Source organism: Seriola dumerili, unplaced genomic scaffold (assembly GCF_002260705.1).
Source record: "Seriola dumerili isolate Sdu_G_001 unplaced genomic scaffold, Sdu_1.0 BDQW01000110.1, whole genome shotgun sequence".
Lineage (NCBI taxonomy): Eukaryota > Metazoa > Chordata > Actinopteri > Carangiformes > Carangidae > Seriola > Seriola dumerili.
The window spans coordinates 3,494,073-3,518,395 of record NW_019174365.1 but is presented as its reverse complement, the minus strand read 5'-3'; the positions used below and the strand labels follow the sequence as shown (position 1 = coordinate 3,518,395).

Below are 24,323 nucleotides of genomic sequence, written 5' to 3'. Positions count from 1 at the left end.
GTAATTTAAAAAAAAAAAAAAAAAAAGTTTGCCTTGTGCTGAAAGGTACCGTGGTCACCTGCTGTAGCTCTGAAATTCTATGTGATATGTACAGTATTTAATGATTTAAATTAAGCTTATATTTTATACATTTTTTTGGCTTTGTTTATTTCTGTACTTTGCGCCCATGACTGCTGTTTGTGAAGGAAGTATTACATAGATCTTATACCCATCCCAGCATCTCATAGATGATTACCTGCCTCAGAGACACACTGCGGAGGTTGAGCCTTTACAGTCTACCGCCTGTCTGGCCTATTAGCAGCTCATTTCATAGTCTGTGTATATTTGTACGATAGAGTGAGAGATTTATTTTATACAGTAATGCTTCAGCAGTGTTTTTAGTCCTTTATCCTTTCATTGTCATTAAAAACATGCCTCATAGCTCCGTAGGAAAATTCTGGGTTGCACATATTATTGTACAATAGGGCTAACAGATGAATATACATGCTCCCTCTGCTGTCACAGCCAGTGAACTTTTTGGTCAGTGAGTGAATGAATAAGTGGTTACTTAGACTGAATGCCTTTGAACATACAGCTTCTCTCAGTGGCTTATACATACAACACATCTCCAGGTGTACTTTGTCACATCTGTGATGCAGCCTGGGATCACAATCTTCCATCATTACGCACTTTGCATCAGGGCCACATCAACATTTAAAAACAACTACTTGGTAATGCACTGACTGAGCTGAGAGGACATATAACTGTTGCTTTAAGGAAAATATTTTATATTATGTCAACTGACAAATGGCTGATGTCTCTGCCTATTTATCCCAACAGACATTTGACTGAGATTAGCACTTTTATTTTAAGGTCTATATTTTTCCTTTCATCTCTGAGGTGAAACAGTGGTTAACATGGTACCAGTGCAGATACCTTCTGCACATTTTGTTTTGGTAAATCAAAATGTTTTGTGACGATCATTTGGCAAATAAAAAATGATACTGTAAGAGCCAGGCTGTATTACATCAAATCTTGAGTTGCATATTTCATCTACCATGGGGGATAGTAAAAGATTGCAGTGTCAGTGGTTTTCTACATGTTTATGTAGCCTCCCTTTTAAAGAAAAACATGGATCCACAAAGAAGGACATTTTCTTTACAGTGGAACAATTTGTCTACAGCTTTCTCCTGTCATTTCTCTGATTATGTACAGTTCAGGTTGTGTTCTCAAACTGAACAAGAGCCAAGTGAATTTGTAATTTGTATAACCAGTCATCACCTCCTTGTGGAGACGAGAATGGCATTTCCATGCTGCAGTTTCTTTTTTCTTGTAAAGTTTACTGATCCGTTTTCTCGTCTGATCAACAGCTATAAATTTGGTAATTGTTTCAGGCCTTAATAGATCTCTTTGGTCGTGTAAAAGCAACAACTATTTATACCCCTGTGCAGGTCCTCTTTGAAATATGTTATATGTAAAATTTTTTGTGATGTCTTCAAAAATGTGAAATGTATCCATATTATTTATAAACGCCTTTATTCTGTTGTACATTGTTAATAATACCTTCATAAAATGTGCTCTTTTGGCTTCTTTTCTTCCTCATGTTATTCAGACATTACTATTATCTTGTTTATTGGGGAAAAGATCATTACAGTAAAAAAAGACTAATTTGAAATATTTTATTGTCATCATGACACATTACATAAAATTAATATTAAGTGACAATTTAAGCATTTCCATGTAAAACTCCCTTTTCCTCTAAGAGGTCCATTGTGCAAAGCAAGTAGAAATACAAACATCAGTTTTAACATTTACACATATATTCAAAAATATTGTAATGTATCTTTATAATCAGCTAAGCTCTTTTGTTCTTTTCCACACTGTGCATATGGACAATAGAACTTTGTAAAGACACTTCTGAGGCATGCAGATTGGCACAAATGTTAGGTAAAAAACAAATATATAGATATGGAAACAAAGGTAGCTCCGACACCGGTGTTTTCTGGTCACAAATTAAGGGCCTCGGCCACCTTCCTCTCCTCAGGAATACCATTTACCTGGAATAAATACAATAAAATATATACATTTTAAATGACAGGAACTAATGTACAAGTTTTCATGTGCTGTTAGTACTGTTTAGCAAAAGAGATGAGCTGAAACAACGTAATTAATTGAAATAACTCAGCTTTAATTATCTCTACATTAGCTAATTATCAGATCGCAGCACCTACCTCCAGCCTTCGAAATGTTGACATGACATAGTTATCTCCTTTGTTAGCAGTGAACAGAGAGAGCAGCAAGTTAGTGTGTCATGCAGCTCACCACCATGCACACAGGAGGGCGCTCACACACCAACACCAGAACTGGTTGTCTTTCTTGCAGGGGCTGACATAAAAGTTCACAAGTGAAGCTGTCACGCCTGATTTCTTGTGGTGCCAGAATGATTAGCTCTCAACAATCTGTGTCCGACTCAATAAAGTCTGGATGCTTCTGTTTTTTTTTTTACAGTTAGTTTAAGGACAGACTGAGGTCGTAAGCAACACAGCAAAGTAACTATGTAGTGATATACATGGCTGCATATTGTTAATGACAGTAAAGAGTCAATATATTCATGGTAATATGACGTAATAAATCAGTCTACATCATTTTACTGTGCAGCTAATGTGCTTAATCCTGTCAGGAGACATGCTTTCCTGCACTTAACATCCTGATCAACATTAGGCAGGAAACTATATATTTATTTATAATTACTTGAAGCCGGAGCACTGTTCAGCAAGACTGCAATTTTTTTTTTAAGTGGATTACTCATGTATTTAACTCACCATGTGGCTAAATAGTCCCATTACATATCAGACATGCAGGTACAGTAAAGCAGACTGTAAGACTAGAATATGAAAGATGGAGGCAGCACTAACCTGATGGCCGTTGCTGTGGTATCGTAATCTGATTTTGCAGGTTCCTGAAATAAACAATGATATTATGGTGAGCAGACATTCACACGCAAGAGCCTTTAGTATCATGTGAAAGCGTGTTGTATTTAAAATTTTTGAGTATCAAGCCCATTAGCAAAAATCATGGGACAGCTTGAACCTCTTAAGCTGTGGTTGTATTTTCCAAAGGCCTGACTTGCCTGCCGCAGCTTTAGCTGTAAACACGGCACGGTTAGAGAGCGCTGGAAACAAGATTAAACGATAAAGGTATTGTTTCGACTTATATTTCCCCATAATGACGCCTATAAACCAAGCATCTGTGTGCTTGCTAATGAATATGAGCGTGTGAATGTTATTTCCCTCCACCAAATCCCTTCACTCACGTCTGTGTCTGCATGAGGGGCATGCTGGTGGTCTCATAGTTGTCGGGGTGGATGGGCGGCACCACCTCACCGCTGACTGGGTTGAAGACGGGCAGTGTGGAGAGTGGCCAGGAGATCTCGCGGTTCTTAGACATGCTCCGCAGCTCCTTGGTGGACTTCTGGATGGAGCTGTGGTGAACCAGCTGGATGCTGGAGACGGGAGAGGCAGTGAATTTAACATGAGCTTCTGATGTTATCATTTCTGGTGGTGTTAACTTATCTCATCCCGTGTGCAATGCTTTATCTACTGGAAAGGTATATTAAAATATTTGAATATGCCAGCGATTTGCATCTGCTATGGTGAGATCTTCACTCAATTCATGCATGCACAACAGAAATCATCCACCCTCACCTATCACTGTGTCTGACTTAATCTTTGACATTTGAGACAATTGAAAGCAGCCACTGCTAACAGCAACAATGCCCTTCATCTGGTCATTAAAATTTTGAGCAGCCCATTGGATGAATGGATGTCAACACACAGATGAGCATATGAATGGTTATGAGAAAGCCATCGGTGACAACATAGATGACAAAACTGCAAACCAAAGAGAGGGGGGAGGGGGAGACAGAAACAGACCCAAAATCAAGAAAAACACAGGAGAGGTAAAACACTTACTCTGGTGTTTGCATGTTTCTTTTTTCCCTAGAAACAAAACAAAATGGATGAATTAAATACTAATATTAATAGTTAAAGAGACATCTAAACACAAGTGAATGGACTGTTGGGTAAAGACAGTGTGGAAATGATGCTGATGGGGTGTGGAACATTGAGTGAATGAGGGGGGCACGTCTCTCCCAGCCTGTAAATGATGGAGAATGAGGAAAGGATGTATCATGGATGAATGATCATCGATGTCATGGCTATGCTTCAAAACATCAAGGCGTCACATGACAACATTAACAAAACAAAACCTGTGACAGAAATTTATGGATAACGTGATGTATGTGGACGATACAACTAGATGGTAATGACAAGCTGCAATTCCAGTCCAGATTTTTGCGCAATCCTATCTGTCTCTCATTTGATACTTAAGTAACTTTTTCACTGCTTTCCTCAAATGTTTGTTGAGGTGTTTGGTGCAATAATTGCATAAAAATATAAGACCAAGCACACTTACACCCCTTCCCGTCGGCAGCACATAGTGTAGCCGAGGATGAAGAAGAGGACTAGTGCCACAGCAGAGGGAACAGCCAGCGTGATAAGGAAGTCCGAAAAGTAGTCCCGGCTCTTCAGAGACTCAGAGGGGGGGTTGTATTCCCCAAATTCTGGCAGGATCCCTGTGCCTGGGTCCGGACGGGTAATGTATACCGGCACTACCTTGTTGATGTCAACCTTAAAAAATAAGTGAGAGTTAATTCAGTGTTTGTGAATGAAACAGCAGACTGTGTGAGCTGATTAAGTTGAAAATCAATGCTTATGTAGCCATGAGCACAAGCTTATGTTGCCTCAGCATTAAAAACCTACAAAATTCAATCCTGACCGAATCTTCAAGAGAATCCTCACCAGAGAAATCTTACACCAGTCGATGTGAAACTGAGCTCTGAACTTCTTGTCACAGCTGATGACAGGCTCCATCTCTTGACTGCAGCGCAGCTGGTTATGTGGGCTTTCCACCTCCCGCAGGCACGATGAGAAGGGAACATCAGCACCAACCATCACATACACTCTAGGGAGAGGAGACAGTGAAATATAAAGCATGAGAGAAGGAGAAGAAGAAGAAGAAGAAGAAGAAGAAGAAGAAGAAGAAGAAGAAGAAGAAGAAGAAGGAGAAGAGAAGAGAAAAGAAGATGGAGCCTCACTTCACATGTTTATGCTGATGCTTGTAATATTCTGAGCATTTCTTCTCCACTGAGTGTTCTCCTAGATGCTTTCATCTTCCAAAACGTCAGCATGAATCTTTGATGCACAACTTATGGCAGTTCATGTGGGCTATTCCCTGCTGAACTAAATCAACTGACAGTGTCTGTCAGTGCTGACGGCCAAGTGTACTCGTCTAATTCTCAGGATTCCCAAGGCCCCAATTAAATAAAATGTTAGCATGATGTGAGTGGGCTGAAAGTATATGCAATTTGTTTGATTGAGAGAAGTGAAGAGGTTGTTGATGGAGAGATTCTTTAAGAGTGTGTGATTCACAACACTTTAGTTTTTAAAATACAAGCAAATGGGAAAGCAAGTAGAGCTAAGCCTTATTCCTGCAAAGAAAAAACCTTGGTTTAGCTTTCCTTCAGATATGAAAAGCACTTTAACTGTTAAAAAATTCAACCCAGGTCCATTTCAACTTCCACAGTCCTCACCCTTCTTTGAGGTTATTGATGGGGAGGGGCACACGGCCACCACGGTCCAGTGCCGAGGTGATGTTGATGGCGTTGAGGCGCTCAGGCTGCCATACATTTTTCACAGCTCCCAGGAAGTCCCCCAGCACCTCGCTGGCCAGCATTTCCTCCACATTCATGTTTTTGATGTAAAATTCAGCCTGGAAGGGCAGAGGGAACTCTGTGCAGAAGGATGAAGACAAAGTTAGATAAAAGGTTGAAAGTGGTGAAAGGTAGTAAGATGAGGTAGGAAAGAAGACCGGGAGGATGAGCTTGAACCATTAGACTCCATAACCCTGAGAAAAGAGCGATGATGCAGGGCTGTTCTGCTGACTAAGACATCATTATTACTTTATTACTGCAGCGTACAGTAGTTGACGCTGACTTCACCAGTCTGTCCAGCAGATGCTGGTGTGTCTGCTCCGCTCTGTTATGACTTGGCCTCCTTCTGGGGCCAGATGTCAGATGACATCACAGCATAGGGAGAGTGATGTCACGTTAGCGCCGCGAACATCTGCTGTACGTTCACCCGACTCAGTTCATATTGTAGTGCATGTACCGTGACTGGTCAACAAGCCAGTGCACAAACATATAGATGCACAGATGTGAGGTGTAGTCACAATGATGAACAGGATACTGCACATTGTATTTATAACCATAACATTTCAATACACGACTGCACAGTTCGCAGAAGGCATAACAGATGATACTGATTTATGATGGCTGTCCTGAAGTGATTAAAAGGTCAGTGTCAGACTGTGTACCAATTAAGAGCCATCTTTTACTTTATCTAAAGAATAACAATAAATGATTTGACCGTTAATATCACCACAAGGTTCATTTAGTAGCTTTTCTAGAGCTTTTTCTAACATGCGCTTCATCCACAAATGGATTGTCATAGAAGTGCAGACGCTCAAATTTCTAAACTCATCTGCTGATGAAGACATGTCATATAATCAAAAGCTCCAGACCAGCTACTAAATGTGCCTTGTGGTGAAATGATTTTGTCAAATACAGTTTCCAAGGTCAACGATGGATTTTGAGGCTCATTAAGACTGATCTAGCAAATAAGCACGACAATGCATATTTAAATACAAACATTGTTGGTTACATAAATAATGCAACGTGAGAGAACTGTATAGATAGATAAATATAGTCTTTATTGTGTCAGGTGTATGAAAAAGATACAGCACCTCTGGTACATTAGACCTCTTGGTAAGATCAATACAATATACTGTTTTTCTTTGATAATGATTGATTAGTTCTGGCTGACAAAAGTAATCAAAGGCAAAATTTTCTCTTTGGGGAAGTCCATTACTCCGTTCAAGTACTGAATGTGCCCTCAGGATTTAATCAGGGAAGTTGCACAGTCTGATCTCTGCTCACTCTAAGCTCTCATACTGGCGCCTCTTACCTTCTGTGGCCATGATGTTTATGACCAAGTTGTGCCGTGCCGTCTCGAAAGTGCGTCTGTTATAGGCAGTAATCTGCAACACACAGGGGTGAAAGTTTAAGCCCAGATCAGTGCAGCTTATATGGCAGCAGCCCTCTGGACAAGGCTGAGCTAGATACACTACGCAGGCTCTGTACCCAACTGAAACACTGTATAGAGGCACATGTGCACCGCTGGGAACGTTAAGCCTTTTGGGAAAGGAATTTCTGCAGTAGCTTACAGGGGACAAAGAAAGCATATAGAAATATAATGGAATTTAAGTCTGAAGACTCAAAAGCATAACACTGTACCATACTACTGCTGCGTGCACACAAATTGGCTGAACTCAGTAGAAATCAATCCAAATGTGTAACTATAAAGCTACACATAAAGCTAATGTGTAGCTTTATGTGTGCCTTGTTTAAGACTACAAAGTACTTGATATTGTCTCCCAATTAAATGACTGAACATGATGTATTCTTTTCATTTAATGCCTTCATTTCGTTCAACATTTTAGCACTAAAAGGATCATTCCTTTTCCTTCCTTGACATAATAAGCAGCAGCACAAATTACTTCATCTCCACTCTTTTCAGTTTGAAAGCGGTCCAGCCACCCACCTCTATGACGGTGGGCTTGCCAACGTGCTCTGCAGTGGGGGAGCCATAGAGCACTCCGTCGCTGTGCGGTGTTCTCTGGATGTAACGCAGCCAGCCTGGCCTGTCTGGGTAGCCCATCAGGTTGGTGTTGAAAGTTATGGGGTCATTGCTGGCGTCACCTGCAAGCAGAGCAGTTTAATGAGCGGGCACTCGATTGTTCTGTTATGGGTCACAACCAATTCAGTAATGTACATTTAGAGCCATTAGGTGAATTATAGAAGTTTTGCCAACTGCAGCTAAGCATTTTCTACTTGTGATATATGATGTATTAACAATGTACTATGGTAATTATGTTTTATATGGGTACAAATGTTTGAATGACATTAAGGTAATCAAATACTTAAACACAAAAACTTGTCTTTATCAATTACTATAACAAAGTGCCACAAAGTGGGGCTATGATGCTGTAGTACCTGATTTTGGGTAGGGAGGAAACTCTCCTTTGAAGTACTCTCTTTCCAGAACATGGACAAACAGCACTCCTGCAGATGGGTAGACGTTACGGTCCGCATGAGACCTCGACAAGATGGTGACCACTGAAATACAGATTTCAAACAAACAGAGAAAATTAGCTCCTGAGAAGAATGTTTCCTGTTCTGTGTGTGTGTGTGTGTGTGTGTGTGTGTGTGTGTGTGTGTGTGTGTGTGTGTTATTCATCATTAAGGACCAGCAGCACTAATTAAAGAAGAACAGAAGGCGCTAAGGTGAAAACAAACAAATAAAGAAAACATTTGGGTCACTGGTATCAGCAGCTAAACTCCTTCACACTTTGAGATCCAGCTCACAACGATAGATTTGTCTAATTTTCTTGTATTCTTATTCTTTGGAAGGACAAAACATGCGCTTCATACATGGTTGCAGTCTAGAAACAGCCAAACACAAAGGCAAAAACTCTGACAGAAACACTATAATTCTGTATATAGGATGACAAGCTGTTAAACCAATGAATTTCAATGGCAAGTAGCCGAGGTACTGTGAGTAAAACCAGCAGTAATGAGCCTCATTCAGACTGTACTGAGTTTTTTTCATGCCCTCCTCCTACTCTGTCTCTATTATGCCCTCTTGTTTAGCCCCACTCCATTTCAAACGCTAACATTTAGTCCTTATTTGTGAAGGGCACTGCTAGGAAAATGGCAGCCCCCTTGAGAAAAGTTTGCACAATGTAAGACCGGAGGTGCTTTAGCCAGCTCTCTCCCTCTTTTTTTTGCATCTTTCTCTTTCACTAATTCACTCTCTCTTGCTCACTTGTCTTCTTTCAAGATCTCAGCATTTTTGCGCAGCGTTTTTCTCCTCTCACTTTTTTTTTCTCCCCCCTTCTCCCTCCCTCACTGGGTGGGCACTCAATTTTTAATCACCATGGGAGACTGAATGTACAAGGAAGGGGGTGGGGGGTGAGAGAAGGAGGGAGAGAAAACTGGAGATCTGTGCTATGAAGTACAAGAGAGGGAGAGAGTTTGAACTCTTCTCGCCTGCGGACACAACTCGAGACGCATTAAGCAGCTAGAGGAAGGCCTAGGAAAGCTGTGAGGCTGAATGTGCCTTCCTTATTTACACCATTTTACAAATCCTGCTTCATCTTTTCATCAACAACAAATTAACATATTCTACATCAATATCATCGGCATCATCAAAATTAAGTGGCCCTCTACGTATGCAGTGTGAGCCCTCTCCAGGAACAGTAGCTGATTTCCAGGGAGAGTCTCTGCTGAAGAGAGTAATAGAGCAGGATTTACATTTTAATCCGTGTCCATGAAAGAAGAAGTCCGTATGTGATCTTCGATTGTTAAGCGTTATCTATTACCAGGGTGCACAAAGGGGTTAAAGAAGATTAGGTGACACAGTAAGCTCCTATTAAGGGAGTCCACATCTACGAGGCCAAATTGCTTAACTGCAGTCTGGCACTGATGAGCTGTTGAAAGAGTAAAGTTATAAAACTGCCCCATATGTATGTTAAACTGGGCTTCATCTGTGGCCACAAACGGAGACGCTGAACTGGCCATATGTCCTATGTCCCCGGGGGCTTGATCACAGCTAGATACAATCAATAGCATTTAGCGGCCACTAAATGTGGTGGTACTTACAGAAACCTGAGGTTACATCCACAACATTTCTTTCCAAGGACAGATTGAGGGAACCACCTGCGCATGACTAATCCATGCAATAGCTTTTCTTGCTGCTACCACTGCACCCATGATATTAGGATCTAGGTTATTCAGAGACCAAGAATAAAACCTAATTCGGTTTCAGCACACCGGTGGCGCCCTCTGTGATGACTTCAGTCGATCCGCAAATCCCACTCTGAATGCACACTCTCAGTTTCTATTACCCAACCGTTGGGCCTCATCAATTCTTACCCACACAAAGGACCACGGTCGCACAGTCCCGGTCAAGGTCACGTACCAGCTATTCTATTCTACTTAAAGACCAACTGGATGTGGTGTAAACATTTGTGACACGTCCACAGATGAGACAGGCAGGACATAGAAGAGAGCCCAGATGGCCTGGTCTCACCTAATGGTCGGAGGAATAAGAAACGACCTGTGGGATTTGAAATGTGTTTTAGCCTATCAACATTAAAGCTTTGATGCAACAACAACCATTTTGGCCAATCACGCACACACACACTCCTGGCTGCCTTATGTTAGCCAGTCTAGCATATGGGTTCCTATTGGACTATGTGTCACTCTCACCTTTGATCGCAGTCACTTCCATTTAGTGAGCAGCCAGTATAAGTAAAGATCACTGACTAAGCTACACCAAGGCTCTGCTAATAGCATCAGATCTGCTTATTTGTAGCGAGCTGACTTTCTGCCAGGCTTTCTCGAGATGATGAACTGCAGCACTCTTACAGTACATAATACATCACCAATTAAAGGTTAATACTAAACTGTCCACTGCAGACTAACCAGTCGGCTCCAGTTGCAGGACAAATGTAGAGACAGAGATGTGCATTGTAATGCACAAAATAAGCTACACTTTTGCAATAATTGTGCTCACATACGTACTAGAATTCAAGTATTATCTATAAAGGACACATAATAATACACACACCACTTTCGCACATGTCCATACACTACATGACTAACAGGCCTTGGGGGGGCGGTGGAAATGGCTAACCAGATTTTATGCTTTTCTGAGCTGACCTTGGGCTGGCTGAAGTCTCAGGAGTGATGTTTTAGTTAAAAGTGCCATTGGCAACGTGGAGAGAATAAACCAGCCTTGTCCCTCTAATAGCTCTAGCTAACTGAGGCCTCTAGCTAGCAGAGGCACAGTCAGTTGGACAGGGAAGTCCTTTGGATCTGCTGAATCAGTTTCATCTATGCATGTAGTCCAGGTCAGGAGGAACGCATGTGCTTCTTTGGTGTCTGCTGGGGAAGCACAGACAACAAGGATTGCTACTGTTAGGATCAAGGCTTTGGTATTCTGCCTGCGATGAGTTTGAGCCTTGTTGTTCTAGGCACAAACCTGGAAGTGAAAGTAGCTGGTATCACAAGAAGCAGAAGAAGATGACTGAAGACAAGAGTGGACAACAAACAGCCAGATCAATGCTCTAGGAATCTATAGCGGTAAGCAAATTACTTATTTGTCAATTGTTGAGAAGTTATTCGTCACCTACATTGTTGAATCTGTGTATCATATGTTTAACAGAGGAAACAGTCTTTTGTCACATAGTTAATGATTTAGGATAACTTCTAAGTCTAGCAAGGAAAAGGTTTAGACAAAATATAAATTCAGTAAACTACTGTTACGACAGAAGTAAGTGGGCCAAGTCTGTGAGACTGCAGACAATTGCAAACAATTATGCCAGTATTAATGGGAAACCAGTTGAGCGTGTCACTGTGTTATGACATGGGGGAGGGGACAGCGGGTCAACACATGAAGTGCACCACTGCACACCGCGACTCACCATCTCTGTACATGGTTGTTCTCTGCTTCAAGCCCATGGATCGCTCCATGTGGACATGTCTCTCATGTAAAGCGCTGTGTTTCACATCATAGGCATGTGCAATGTAAACTATTGGATCAATGAATAAAAGCATGAATGGAACAAATGTGTCTCTCGAGGGCATTCTGAACTATACATGAGGTTGCCAGTTTGTTTGGTACACCTAACTAAAACTAATGCAGTGTAATAACAGCCCTGACATAAACCCCACCGTCTGAAGTTAAAGAGGAATAAAGTAAGGATTAAAAATGAACTAAAATTAAACAGAGTGAACAAAAACATAAAAAAGTACAATGCAGTTACAGTGTAGTGAGACATAAACAGCCCCAAATTTGGCATAATAATAGACAGTGGCAAATGCAAAGGTTTCAAGCCTCAATAAAAAAGAAGTTTTCAGGAAGTTTGTGTCAGATACATGGAGCATGGAAACTGAACACTGCTTCTCTATGTTTTGTTTTAGCCCTGGGACAGTGGGAAACCTGTTCCAGATGGCATAAGAGGTCTGAATAGTTCATAACATAGCATCAGATCAAAAACGTATTCTGCCCCTGAAGTGACATGTCTCACTTTCAGATTTCTGGCTGGGTTTATGGTCTGTACCATTAGAAATACAAGGACATGTAACATTAAAAACTTCATGAAGGTAGAATTCATTTCGGGGCTTTTCTGATGACTGAGACTACATCAGCTTCAGTGGTCTAATAAATTGGGTGTATATTTTCCCTCCAAATAATGTGTGTACAAGTGAAAAGCAGCTGCAACAAATGGGATGCTGTTACTGTGCATGCTTCACAAAATGCAGCAATATTATAATATTATCTCATTTATTCCTCTTACGTCATTAAGAATAACTGGAGCTGCTACACTACTTAATTAGGCATTCATAATACACCTGTTCTACATATAAACACAGGCCTGCGCGAGGGGAAACGGTCTGTTTTCCCAAAGGAAATTAAAGCTGAGTGAACGACTGACAAGAACTAGCAAGACAACGTATAACGTTAGCGGTACATTCCTCGCTAGAGATGTAAGGTACTGTATAAAACACACATTTTGGGTCGAACCCTAAGGCACTCAGACCGTATAACGGTATAGCTGTCTATTGTTAGCCATTTTTTCCATGTCTCCTCCTCAGCCGCTTGGAAAAAATGAGCACTGCGGCTAAACAGCAGCTGGCTAACTCGCTAGCTAACTAGCATGGATACGGCATCAAAAGCAAACGCGAGAAAAAAAATCCTGACAATTCCGCCATTAATCGATACGTACCCGTACCAAGCCATACCGCGACAGCTGCAGCGGACATGGTGCTCATCATCCCCGTAAATCTTACATGAAAATGGATGTTTTATCTAATAGCCACTGGGTTTGACAGCCATAATAATAAGCATCCTGCAGCATTCCTTCCTCCGCCTCCTTCCTTCACTGGAAACTGCACTTCTCATTGGCTGAACATCTGGATGGAAAAAGATGGTTGTCTCGTAAAACATGGGCTAAAAACGAGATGTGAATCACAATCATGAGCGCCACACCTTTCAGGAAATATTTCCGTGTGATGTTCGAGATTGACGACGATTTTTTAATTTGGTCTGCCTGTATATCAAACTCAAGCAGTGTCAGTCTGCCTTTCTGTTGAACTGTCTGTGTCCTTGTCATCTAGGTCAACGTGCAGATGTGATTTCATTGTCACTTACATTTAGTCGTCCACAAAGTCCACTTCAGATTTAAGGTACATTTTGATGAATGTTTAATGATGGATTATTTAACCCTCCATGATGTCAGAAAAACAGACACACCCACTACTCACACACAAACCCTCACCCCACCCAGGGCTTGACCTCCTGAGCCCAGCTGTAAGAGGGCACAGACATGTTTGAGCAGTGTGCTCCAATCTGTCCAGACCCCCTGCAGAGACAGTAGTAGCAGACAGATGGTCATGTTTTGGCCCCTTGGCTCCCAGTCAGGCCAGCTAAAGGGCAGCAGGACTCTTGATTCGCCCCTCATACTCCACTGATGTGAGCCACCACTGAGTGAGTACTTCTGATCCTGCAGAAAATCATCCTAATTCTGGTTAACATGCTGACAGTGGTCACCGCGTGGCTCTTATTTGATATTAAAACTGGATTCATTTCTTCCTCTGTGGTGATAAACAGGATGCCATCCATCCTCTGTGCTCTGCAGTGCGTGGCTGTTCTGTTCTTTCACCCTCCCTTTTATCCCCTTAAGATTATTTTTAGGTTGCTTAGCAACATCTTCACATAGTCAGTGTTTGGACTGGGTATGAATGCATCACAACATTCACTATAGATCTATACATGCACTAAGATGCATAGTAATTAAGGCTGGGGAAATACAGCATTTCCCTCTTGGCATTAGAGGTAATGGCCAAATGTGTCTGATTTGACTCTGATTTGGTCTGATAGTCTGTTCTGTTTCAGTTTACACTGCAATTCTCCCGAATTTGCTCGTGTTTAGTAGTGAACTGAAATGATAAATCATAATTGCTCATATCTCCTATGTTTTTTCTGGATCCTCTCTCAGCATTTAGATCTTTTTCTAAATGCATTTAAGGGACAGAGTGTAGCTTCTGTAGTACAACAGATACAGTGTACCTCACTGAAAAACAATACTGTATTTTCAACAAAGTTTGTATTTTTTTAATATAATATTTCACTTATACTCTAAATGGAAGATGCATGTCATTGCACTGCAGCTGGTACTAAAAAATTAGACTGGCTATAGATAGATAGATAGATACTTTATTTGAAATAATCAGCCAAATACATAACGTACGTGCGCCTTAAGTGCATCTAGCATGGACTCAGATTACATAATAATGTAAATGGCATATAATGGCAGATTAAATTGTCTGACTGCACACATTTATAAATAAGATTTATATTATGGGATTTATTTGACAAGGTGACAGATAAAATTCAAGTATAAAAATCACACATGCACATGCTTGATCCTGATAATTCACTTTTTGATTCAAATTTGATGAAACTGTAACGTGTTTATCCAATGGTGTGCCTTATCCAAATTGATTCATACTTTTGTACGTAAGCAACAATGCCATGTTTTATAACACATCAGAATGAATTATATAACTCTGTCTTGTTGGTTAAAATAATCACACATTTGGATGTGGACAAGGCTTCCTTTCTAATACTTTATCACATGGATTCAGTCCCGTGTTTGAGGCGGTGTCTGTTGACTCTTGTGTGACCCAGCCAGCTAGAATTTTTACACTCTGATCTTCTTTATTAGAAGACTGTTAAAATATTAATGGATTAATTTAGGAAAGAGACTGCAAACTTTTAGAGATAATTTCATAGTGTGAATATGCATTTAGTCATGGTGAATGTGTGAGATAGACTTTACTGTGTTCAATAGCCAACTTTAATATTTTTCATTTCATTGCAGTCTCTGTAAAACTTCTGCCCCATCAACTGAATTAAAGGCCAGCTGCACCTATATATAGACTGATGAGACTGAGGGAGTAAATGTTGTATTCATTTATATTTTCTCATTAGACTGACTTTTAAGGAGTGAACAGTGGAGAGCAACTTTACCCAATCGTCTGGCTCTACCCCACCTGTGAACTCCTGGAGGCCACCTGGTGGTCCTCAACCCGCACTTTGGGCAACCCTAATTTGAACACCCATCACACAGCCAGACTGGTCTTTGACCCTCTACCACACCCAAACCCCACAGATGAACAACAAGCAGCCAGTGAAGTTACAGTTGCTGTGTGCTGGTATTTATGCCAGACTGCAGCTCACTGAAACCCCCTCCGCGCAGCAGATTATCGGACCAAACCATTGCCGCAGTTCAGGTTTTAACACCTGTCACATGAGGCTTTACATTTGCAAATCACTGGCTATCATTATAGCTAAGTACGTTCACTTTACTACACTGCAGACGTATATCGGACGCTGGCGTCTTGCATACGCTGCCACAGTGCAGCTTTCAGTGAGAGGAGCTGCCAAATTGCACCGACACCCCTATTGTGCGACTGGCAGCATCACCCACTGCCTGCAATGGCGTTGAAGCGGCTCGAGTATGTCCAAACGTTTCTATAGTGGCGATTCCGTCCCGGACTATTTCCGAGCGTGGGGTTGCTATGTTATTGTTCGAAAGGGTTTGCAGCGAGAGCATCCTTGTTTTCCACCAGTTTGCCCTCTGGATTACTGTTTATTTCTATCACGCGTCAAACGAAGCCGGAGCCATGAATGTAAGTCTGACCCTTTTGTTTTTTGCAACATTGAGGCAACATCGCTGTGGTTTGTGGTAAACAGTTAACTTGTTTTGTTTTTTTTGTTTGTTTTTTTTGGGCAATTATTGAGAAAGATCAGTTGTTGCCCCCTCAGAAATCTGTTCAAGGGGACACATTTAAATAAATACATGGTAAACAGTGTGAGAAGCGGTAAACCTGAGCTGTCATCATGTTGTGTGCGGTGTGGCTGATGTGCGGCTCTGCCTGTTTGTCTGATCCCACTGACACAACGTTAAAGCCTCAAATTCATCCATCACCTCTTAACTTTATTTTCCTCTGTCCAATACCCTCCGAAGCAGCACAGGCTGTTCCTCAAGTTCAAACGGATTTTTTTTGCCCAACGATTTCATAGACCAGAAAGAGTCCAGCATGGTGAATACTGAATACTGAACCAGGACATTTAGGTTTGAGCCACTGCTGCTGCTACTGCATCCATACCGCCCAGGCTGTGGGTTTCACTACAACTTAGATTAATGATTTTAAATTGACTTTATTGTGTCATATTTCATTCCCCTCTCTTTGAAATGCATTTTCAAACAGCATTAAATAATACTGGCTGTAGGTATGTAATATTTAACTACCATACTAGCCTGCTAACCTGCTCTAACCCTGTATTATGGTGGGCAGAGGGCAGAGACAACATTTAAACTGCAAGTCTTAATGATCATGAATTGTTGCATCTTTTGGTGCGTTCAACAACATTTTCTCTGTGCAGTAAAGGCTCAAACTACCATGCATTGCTTTGTTTGAGTGCTGACATTTAATAGGACCCAACATAATGTCAGTGATGGTTTGGAAAGCTGCGGGATGTGGCAGTGTACATGGGTCACAGCTCACTATAGAAAACAGAGTGATGGGGAGAGGGGGAAAACGGTATAACATAATTTTAAACACAAAGAGATCACATCTGGTGTACAGCATTGATTTGAGAAGGTAAACAGCACAGTAGTGCTGAATAGACAACTTCATCACAGTGCTTTTAGAGGCCAGTCGGCTTTCACAAGTAGTTCTCTTGTACTAAGAGCTTTTTTATTTCACACGTTTCTGAATAGTGTTATTGATGGAAGGTGAAAATTATCTCTTTTCTAGCTTTGTAATCATCATTTTAATGTGAGAGTGCCACTTTCAGTTAAAGTGATCTCTTTGTGTTCATGGTTAAATAGTTATCTCTCTTGAACTCACATAATCTCTTAGTTTTACAAAATGCTTCTATTTTAACAAATGTCAATTCTTTATCTTCACAGGTGTGAATGGGCCTAAAAGAACTAAAACATCATCTTTGAAAGATTAGGCAGCGCTGCAGTAGGGCAAACTTGACTCCTCACTCCCACGTTCTAATGAGGCCACGGCAATGCTGACATCTCCTCTGCATCCAGAGACATCATCATGCTGAAGACGGAGGCCTCGGGGGAGAGGACCAGCCTCCGGAGTGCCTCCCCCCACCGTAATGCCTATCGGGCTGAGTTTCAGGCACTCAAGAGGGCCTTTGACCAGCCTCGGATCGATGGAGACTCAAAGCCCAAAGACCTTGAGCGGAAACAACCAAGGGGTCGTCAGTATGGCAGCCATGTCAGCCGCATTAAGGACATGTTCATGCAGATGGGCTCAGAAAATTCAGCATCTAAGACAAGGGGTCGAGAAGATTCTTCGCCACAAAAGCTGGTCAAGCCCACCAACTTCATCAACAAGGCTGATGGCTCAGTGATCAAACTCCAGCATTCCTCGTCAGCTGAAAGGGTTGGAGGCGCTGGAGCAAAGTTCTCTGAAACCAGGAAGCTGTTTGAGCAGCAGTCACGTGACCAGTCCCAATCACCAGTCTTTCCCTACGGACGTGATAAAAGAGGTTCCCATGAGCACCTTGATGACTGGCGAGGGGCCAGGTCCAATCGAGGCAGTACAGACTCCTTGGACTCGCTTTGCTCCAGAACAGAGGCATCCTCACCGACTGTCAGTCAGCTCAGTGCTGTTTTTGAAAATGCTGACCACCACAACCAGGGTGTGCCCTACAGAGGAGTCAGTAGGCGAGCCCTCTACTCACCAGACGGATTCCACCGCCATGGAGGTGATGTCAGTGAGGATGATTCACGACAGTCTCCTGTTTGTGGAAACTACCGGAGCAGGATAGGGGGAAAGGTTCCCACATCTTCGTCCTCTGAGGACCTCTTGAGCCCCAGTCCCGGGGAAGAGACAGCGGGGGTGAAACCAGTTCCACAAGAGGAGGAAGCCGAAGACAAAGCAGACAAAGTTGAGACGATGGGCGGAGATCGACGGCACCTTTCTGGGGCTACCACCAATGGAAGCCATGTCAATGGTTCTTGTGAAGAAGAGGAGAAACCTTCAGAAACAAGAAAACATGCTGAGGATCTAGGAGTGTCCAAAACCTCAAAACCTACAGATGATGCCGTGATTACCAACAAAGCTTTCGAAGATGTCACTCCAGAGCCCCTGCCAACCCCAACTACACCAGCTGAAAGCCAGGAAGATAGAGGTGGTTCAAGAGAAGACAAGCCCCGTGAATCTCCCAATGACCAGGTGGAGGAACCCGATGAGGAATACACTGGGAATGAGCGTGTGGTTTTTAACGCAGACGGGGATGCCTGTTACCAGGGTTGGGGTGAAAGCTGCACGGATCCTGAGGATGACCTTTATGGAGACGACGAGGATATTGTCTACGACCCGGGCTCTGATCTGACAGAGATTCCTGGTCTTCCAGAAGAAAACAAAGAGGACATCCCTCCAAAGAGAAAGATTTGCTTCAGCACTTCTCCCATTACAGTAAGTCGGGTGCCGTACAAAACTGTTGTGGAAGCCTAAATTGTGTAAACACTCTGAACACAATCCAACATAAAAGCCCTTGTGCAGCTCTTATCAAAAGTAGGTTAAAACAACAAAGAGCTAATATTGTATTCAGAGCTTCCTTTTTATGGGCTTGTAATAATAGTTAGCATTGAACTACTCGTGGTTAGATTTGCTGTCTTTACATACATATTTATGAGGTCATACTATCATGATAAAATTATCTGATATCAGTAATCTCTATCCTCACAAGACCTTTATAGTGTGCTGTCATTTCACGTTTCCTTTCCTTTGATATGTTCTGCTATATGGTAGATAAATGATCATATGTTGTTTCTGTTGCTTTCTGATGGCAAGGGTTGTAGCTATTTCGTGCTGCAGAGACTGAGGGTCAAAGCATCGCCCTCTGGGAAATTGACGTGTTCATGAGCATAACATCTGTGCATGTGTTAGTCATGCTGGTTCTGCACCCACACAGTTTTCACACAAGATGTTGTGTTTGTTTTTCTCAAGCAGTCCCATTACCATCTTTTGGGTCAGGAACCCATTTATTTAACTGTTTGATGAGGATGTTTTGTACAAAACAGTGGCAGAGTCTATATGAATCTATCAAATATATTGTATATATAGTATACAGATATATAGTGTACCTTGTGTGTGTCTAGTATGTAACCTTACTGTGACCGCTATAATCAATTATATCACCAGACATATAGCTAGAGATTACATGCATTTTTACCATTCATCCTATGGGATTTTCACAAGGGAGGGAGAGGTGGTAATCACACCACAATAAGGTTTTTACTGGTGATAATTCCCAGTTCCCACAGAGTGTAATCTCCCTGGTAACAAGCCAATTTTCTTTAATTTTTTTTTTCAATAAATAGAAATAGCTTTACCACAATCTTTGTTGCATCATATGCCTTAGTTTTATCAGGTTTTCAGTGCCAAGTTGGACACAATGCAGCCAGTGTTGTTTGTGGATTGGGAAGATGGATTTGGAAGATTATTTTTTTAGCCTTTATCCTCAAGCATTTGGAATCAATAAGCTTAATGTTTGTAGTAATAAACAACATGCTTTAGTTCGTTCTGTTCCTTTTCATCCTTTTCGTTTAATTTGTCAGTGAAATCAGTTTTTATTTTTGAGATTTTTAGCTTGTTGACATACACTTGATGTGTGTATGATCAAAGTACAGTTGTGATTTAGCGACTGATCATATGAATGAAGGATTTGGAGCTAACACAAACATTCCACAGGTTGAGGATCAATCTTATTAACATGCTGTAACGAACCAGAACAATTAGCCCAGTTATTCTCGGGAGAAAATGTGATGTTGGCTCACTAATTACGCTGTACTGTCTCTGCAGTGTGTCCTTTTACTTTTTTCTCCTTTCCTCCCTCTCAGGACTCAACCTCACGTGCATGGAAATGGAAAGTGCACATTTACACAAGGATATGAAATCTTTCAAATGAAATGTGAACACTTTGTTCATTATATTTTAATAAGTTATTGATGATAATTCATGCCTTATATTTTCTGGCTCAAAGATAGCGTCAAATGTAATAAGTTTATGTGTTTGCTAATACCTTGAACTAATACCGTATTATATGTACAGTATCTATTTTTGATTAAAAAAAAGGCTTTTCTTGAGATAGATTTAGAGAAGATTATTTTTACTACACAGTGAATTTAAGAACTGTAGAACTTGTTGTCCCATTTAGGTTGAGCAGGTGGGGAATATGCTGCTCTGTTGTCTGTTGATTCAAGGCTTCTGTTGTCTATGAAAAGGACCGACGCTCGTTCATCATATGGAATATTAAAGAGGGGCACCCCCCCCCCCCTTACACAGACGCACACGCACAATTAGACATGCACCCCTCCCACTTCTCCAGCACACACCCCCCTCCTCTCTGCACACGAGGAACAAACAGGGTTCTGTCTTTTGTTCGTCTATATAGTGAAAGAGACAAAGCTATTTTCTCAGTGCTCGGCCCTGCACGAGTCCAGCTTGACCCCTGTGGGAGGAGACTACAGAGAAGGCCTTGAAAAAGAACTGCCATCTTATAATCTAATACTTAACGTTCCCTCCTCTTCATGTAATATTTTTCAGTCCTGCCCTGTAAAGCGGATAAATCATTTCAACATCCCAGCTTTGAAGGCTTAATTAATTCAGAAATCATCATGGCAGCCACACGGAGAAGATGATACACAACCAGTTTTTAGCAGCATATTTTAAAAATGTACACTGACTTTAGTTTGAAAAGAATAACAGGTCCAGATGCTCGAAGAACTTTTAAATGCGCTGATGTCACTAGCGTTCAGTGTAGAAACCTCTGGTTGGTTTGGTGGTCCACTGCTTTGGTCCAGAATAAAATATCTCAACAGCTATTAGATGGATTGCCATGAAATTTTTGTTTCAGACATGCCCTGGTCGCCAGAAGATAAATGTCACTGGCTGATGATCACCTGGCTTTTCATCTACTGCCACCATCAGATTGACATTTTTGGCTTTAAGTGAAAAAAAGGAGAAATCACTCACTTTGGTGATTTTCTGACTTTTGTGTTAGCACCACCAGCAGGTCAAAGTTTTCACTTATCCTGTGAAATATCTTGACATCATTGCGATGAGGTTCGCACTTGTGGCTTTCAGTGAAATATCTCAACAGCTATTGGATAGATTGTCATTTAATTTTGTCTCAGATTTTGTCTCATTCAATTTTTCCTTACGATGAATCGTAATAACTTTGACGATCTCAAGAATTTTCAATCTCTCTGTCCAGTACTTTGGTTTTTGGCCAAATACCTGCCAAGCTAATGACATTTCTTTTAGCTTAGTCTGTACTAAATAGCAAATGTTAGCCTGCTGCGCTAAACAATGGTGACATGGTAAACACAACTAAACATTAAAATTTTAGCACTGTCATTGCAAGCATGTTAGCATGCTGATGTTTGCATTTGGCGTGCACTGCTGTGCCTTAGTACAGCTTTACAGAGCCACAAGCATGGCAGTACACTCCTAGTTTTGTGAATACAACACATACAAGGTTTTTGTTTTTTTATTAATGATTACTTCCACGTCCTTTCACTCCACTGTAACGTCTTGACTGACCCAGTGAGAAGTGACTGCTGTGAGCTCCCCAAAGCCTTCCTTCCCGTAGGCACTGACCTACAGAAAAGAATCAGATCTCATGTTCATTCAAGCAACTTATCCTTGACATTAGTATCGCTAGTTTGGTTTTTCAGTCTGTAGCATATAGATTAATATGGCAGTATATAGATTCAATCCTCCGTCACGCTTTTGGTACTTAGACTGCTATGCTCTGTGCTGCTGATGTGACACAGAGAATACAGTGTTTAATCTGAGGGCATCAAATACATCTGAGTCAGTGTTTGTTTCCCTTGTCTTGTTCTTTCAGGATTGAAAAATTTCAGCCTAGTTCGCACACTGATCCCAAAAGCTTCTATCTCTATCTCTCACTTGTTGCCGATTTCTTTCCATGCGGTGTGTTTTCTTTCTCTTTGTTGAACCACACCCCAGGAGTTTGACAGTAGAAGTCTTCTCCCTCTGCATGCAGTCTGCTGTGTCAGTCTCCTCTTGTTTTCCTCTCCTGCTCTCTACGTGAATGGCATTTATATTGTCTTTTATACTTTTTGCACCTGTAGAGCAACAGTGCATTTTCATCAGTGGAGACGTTGCGATATCTTAATGGAATTAAGCAGATGTGATGAGTGTAGTGCTGCTTAAATGGCCACTGAAGTGGTTCTGAAATCAGCCCCTGCACTCTGCATGCTGTCTGTTACTGGATCAAAGTGACTGGCATTTTGTCCATTAGATTCTGCGTCTGCTTTGTTAGAGGAATGCTCAGTTGCATGGATCTGAGCTAAAGGCCATAATCTGTGGAAGTAGTTTTATAGCTGCAAGATTTTGTATATTTTTATGAAAAACTTTCACCAGATATTTTTACTGGGGTGTTGTCCTGCAGCATGGATAGGGTGGTTGTGTTCATTCTTATTCTATGGGGAACAAATGTCTGTGTCTTATGTAGCTAATTTGTAGATTTAGTTCCATGTATCAAAAGGGCATGACTTATGCTCTGGGTGATGTGAGGTCACTGACTCATTTTCCTCAGTGATATCTTCATGCTTGTGGATGAGATTCTACAATGAATATTTAGTTGCAGAAACAATCTACACATATTTCCTAAGTGTACTTTCTCTCATATGCTGATTTGCATGTCACGCTGCAGTACATCAAACCAGTTGAGGGACTGATCTTGTACTTTACTGGAGCAGAACATAAAGACAAAGTCGCTGATGCCTACAAAGAAAGAAATTGCCAACTTACACCATCCCAGTTGCTCTCTTCAGACTTGTCAGGCATTAAGAGACGGTAACTTCGCTTGAAGATTTGGGCACTCATATGACTGCCCTTAATACAGTACATGACAGTGGAGGCTCCCAGCTTCTTGCCAGGATGTAACTTCTGACCTATCCTCACTACTGTACATGGTAGTTCAAATTCAACAATTTCGTTATCCACATGCTTCAACAGTAAACATCTGTGTGATTTTAACATCTTCCTTATCTGGAGCATCACCTAATACAGTCTTGTGCTTCACAAGCTGAAATTAGATGGCCTCCAGCCAGGAACTTTCTGACTGTATTTTCTGATGGAGAGGATTACTCTTCTTTAGGGCAGTCTGTCTTTCTGGCTGATTATATATGTGCAACATTTCTTGAGTTTTGGAACCAATACTGACATGGATTTTGGCAATGTCATTTGTAAATAGAATTTAGGTCTGCAACAGCATTGCTACAGCTTAGCCTCCTTAGTCTGGTGGATGGTGCTTCAGATAAAACCTCTTTTTCCAACCATTCTCAATGGACGAGTCAGTCTCGTCATCAACACAACTCGTAAATGGTATTCTGCCACATTATTTGCTTGCATAACATTCTGTATCTGTACATATTTCAGTTGTTACATTCTTCAGTATCCAAATCTTCTTCTTTGTGCCCTAAATTCTGATGTTTTCCCTCTGCGAGCTGGGTGAAGCTGGCTGTCTACTTCCGAGTTATGCAAGCTGTGGCTGGGTATAATGGGAGGGAACAGGGTTTTGTTGGGAGAGAGTTCTAACACCCTGCGACAGCAGCTATATAACCGCTGACATTTTGGTTAGACCAGCAAAAACAGCGGCTGAGCTCACTCACAACGACAGTCTGGTATTTTGGTTAAGCTTCTTTTAGGGAGGCTAAACCGAAAATCTTGACTAAATATTGTAAATTCCTTACAAATGACCTAGTACTGTTGAAACTTATGTGACTTTATATATTATTATGCACTATAGAAATTTGAGTTGAAAGGTCAGCATAAACAATCCTCCAGTCTTCTTACGGATTGTACATTAAAATTCTGCTCAAACCATCCGATGAAATGATGTGTTTTCTTCTAACAGTCCAGCTATAAATGGAAGAGGAAAATGATTTTTCCTTCCTCTCTTATCCCTGACAGGTACAACTACTCCAGACTCGGGTGTTGGGTATGTGCGTATTTGTGCGTGCATGTAGCG

The 24,323-nt window shown here is 41.4% G+C and overlaps 2 protein-coding genes across 7 annotated transcripts in view; one reads left to right on the top strand and one right to left on the bottom strand.

Annotated features, from left to right (window-relative positions):
• Positions 1–13,215, bottom strand: sgce (sarcoglycan epsilon). Of its 4 annotated transcripts, none has more exons than XM_022747016.1 (12): positions 12,949–13,215; positions 8,150–8,272; positions 7,698–7,855; positions 7,062–7,134; positions 5,630–5,828; positions 4,839–5,001; positions 4,453–4,667; positions 3,951–3,977; positions 3,293–3,481; positions 2,895–2,938; positions 2,211–2,248; positions 1–2,036 (listed from the first exon to the last, which is right to left on the bottom strand). In XM_022747016.1, exons 1-12 carry the CDS (start codon positions 12,995–12,997, stop codon positions 1,986–1,988), a joined length of 1,329 nt encoding a protein of 442 aa, XP_022602737.1. In that variant the 5' UTR covers positions 12,998–13,215; the 3' UTR covers positions 1–1,985. The 4 variants fall into 4 exon arrangements, with proteins under 4 accessions (XP_022602737.1, XP_022602738.1, XP_022602739.1 ...); XM_022747017.1 differs by lacking the exon at positions 12,949–13,215 and adding an exon at positions 10,427–10,489; XM_022747018.1 differs by lacking the exon at positions 3,951–3,977 and having other exon boundaries at positions 12,949–13,214.
• A 4,000-nt stretch (positions 13,216–17,215) lies between these two features.
• The window catches only part of ppp1r9a (protein phosphatase 1 regulatory subunit 9A), a 46,232-nt gene continuing 39,124 nt past the window's right edge, over positions 17,216–24,323 (top strand). For all 3 annotated transcript variants that reach the window (XM_022747451.1, XM_022747450.1, XM_022747448.1), the window contains exon 1: positions 17,216–18,733. In XM_022747451.1, the coding sequence (XP_022603172.1) occupies positions 17,345–18,733 (1,389 nt within the window). In that variant the 5' untranslated portion in view covers positions 17,216–17,344. The remainder of the gene's footprint in view (positions 18,734–24,323) is intronic.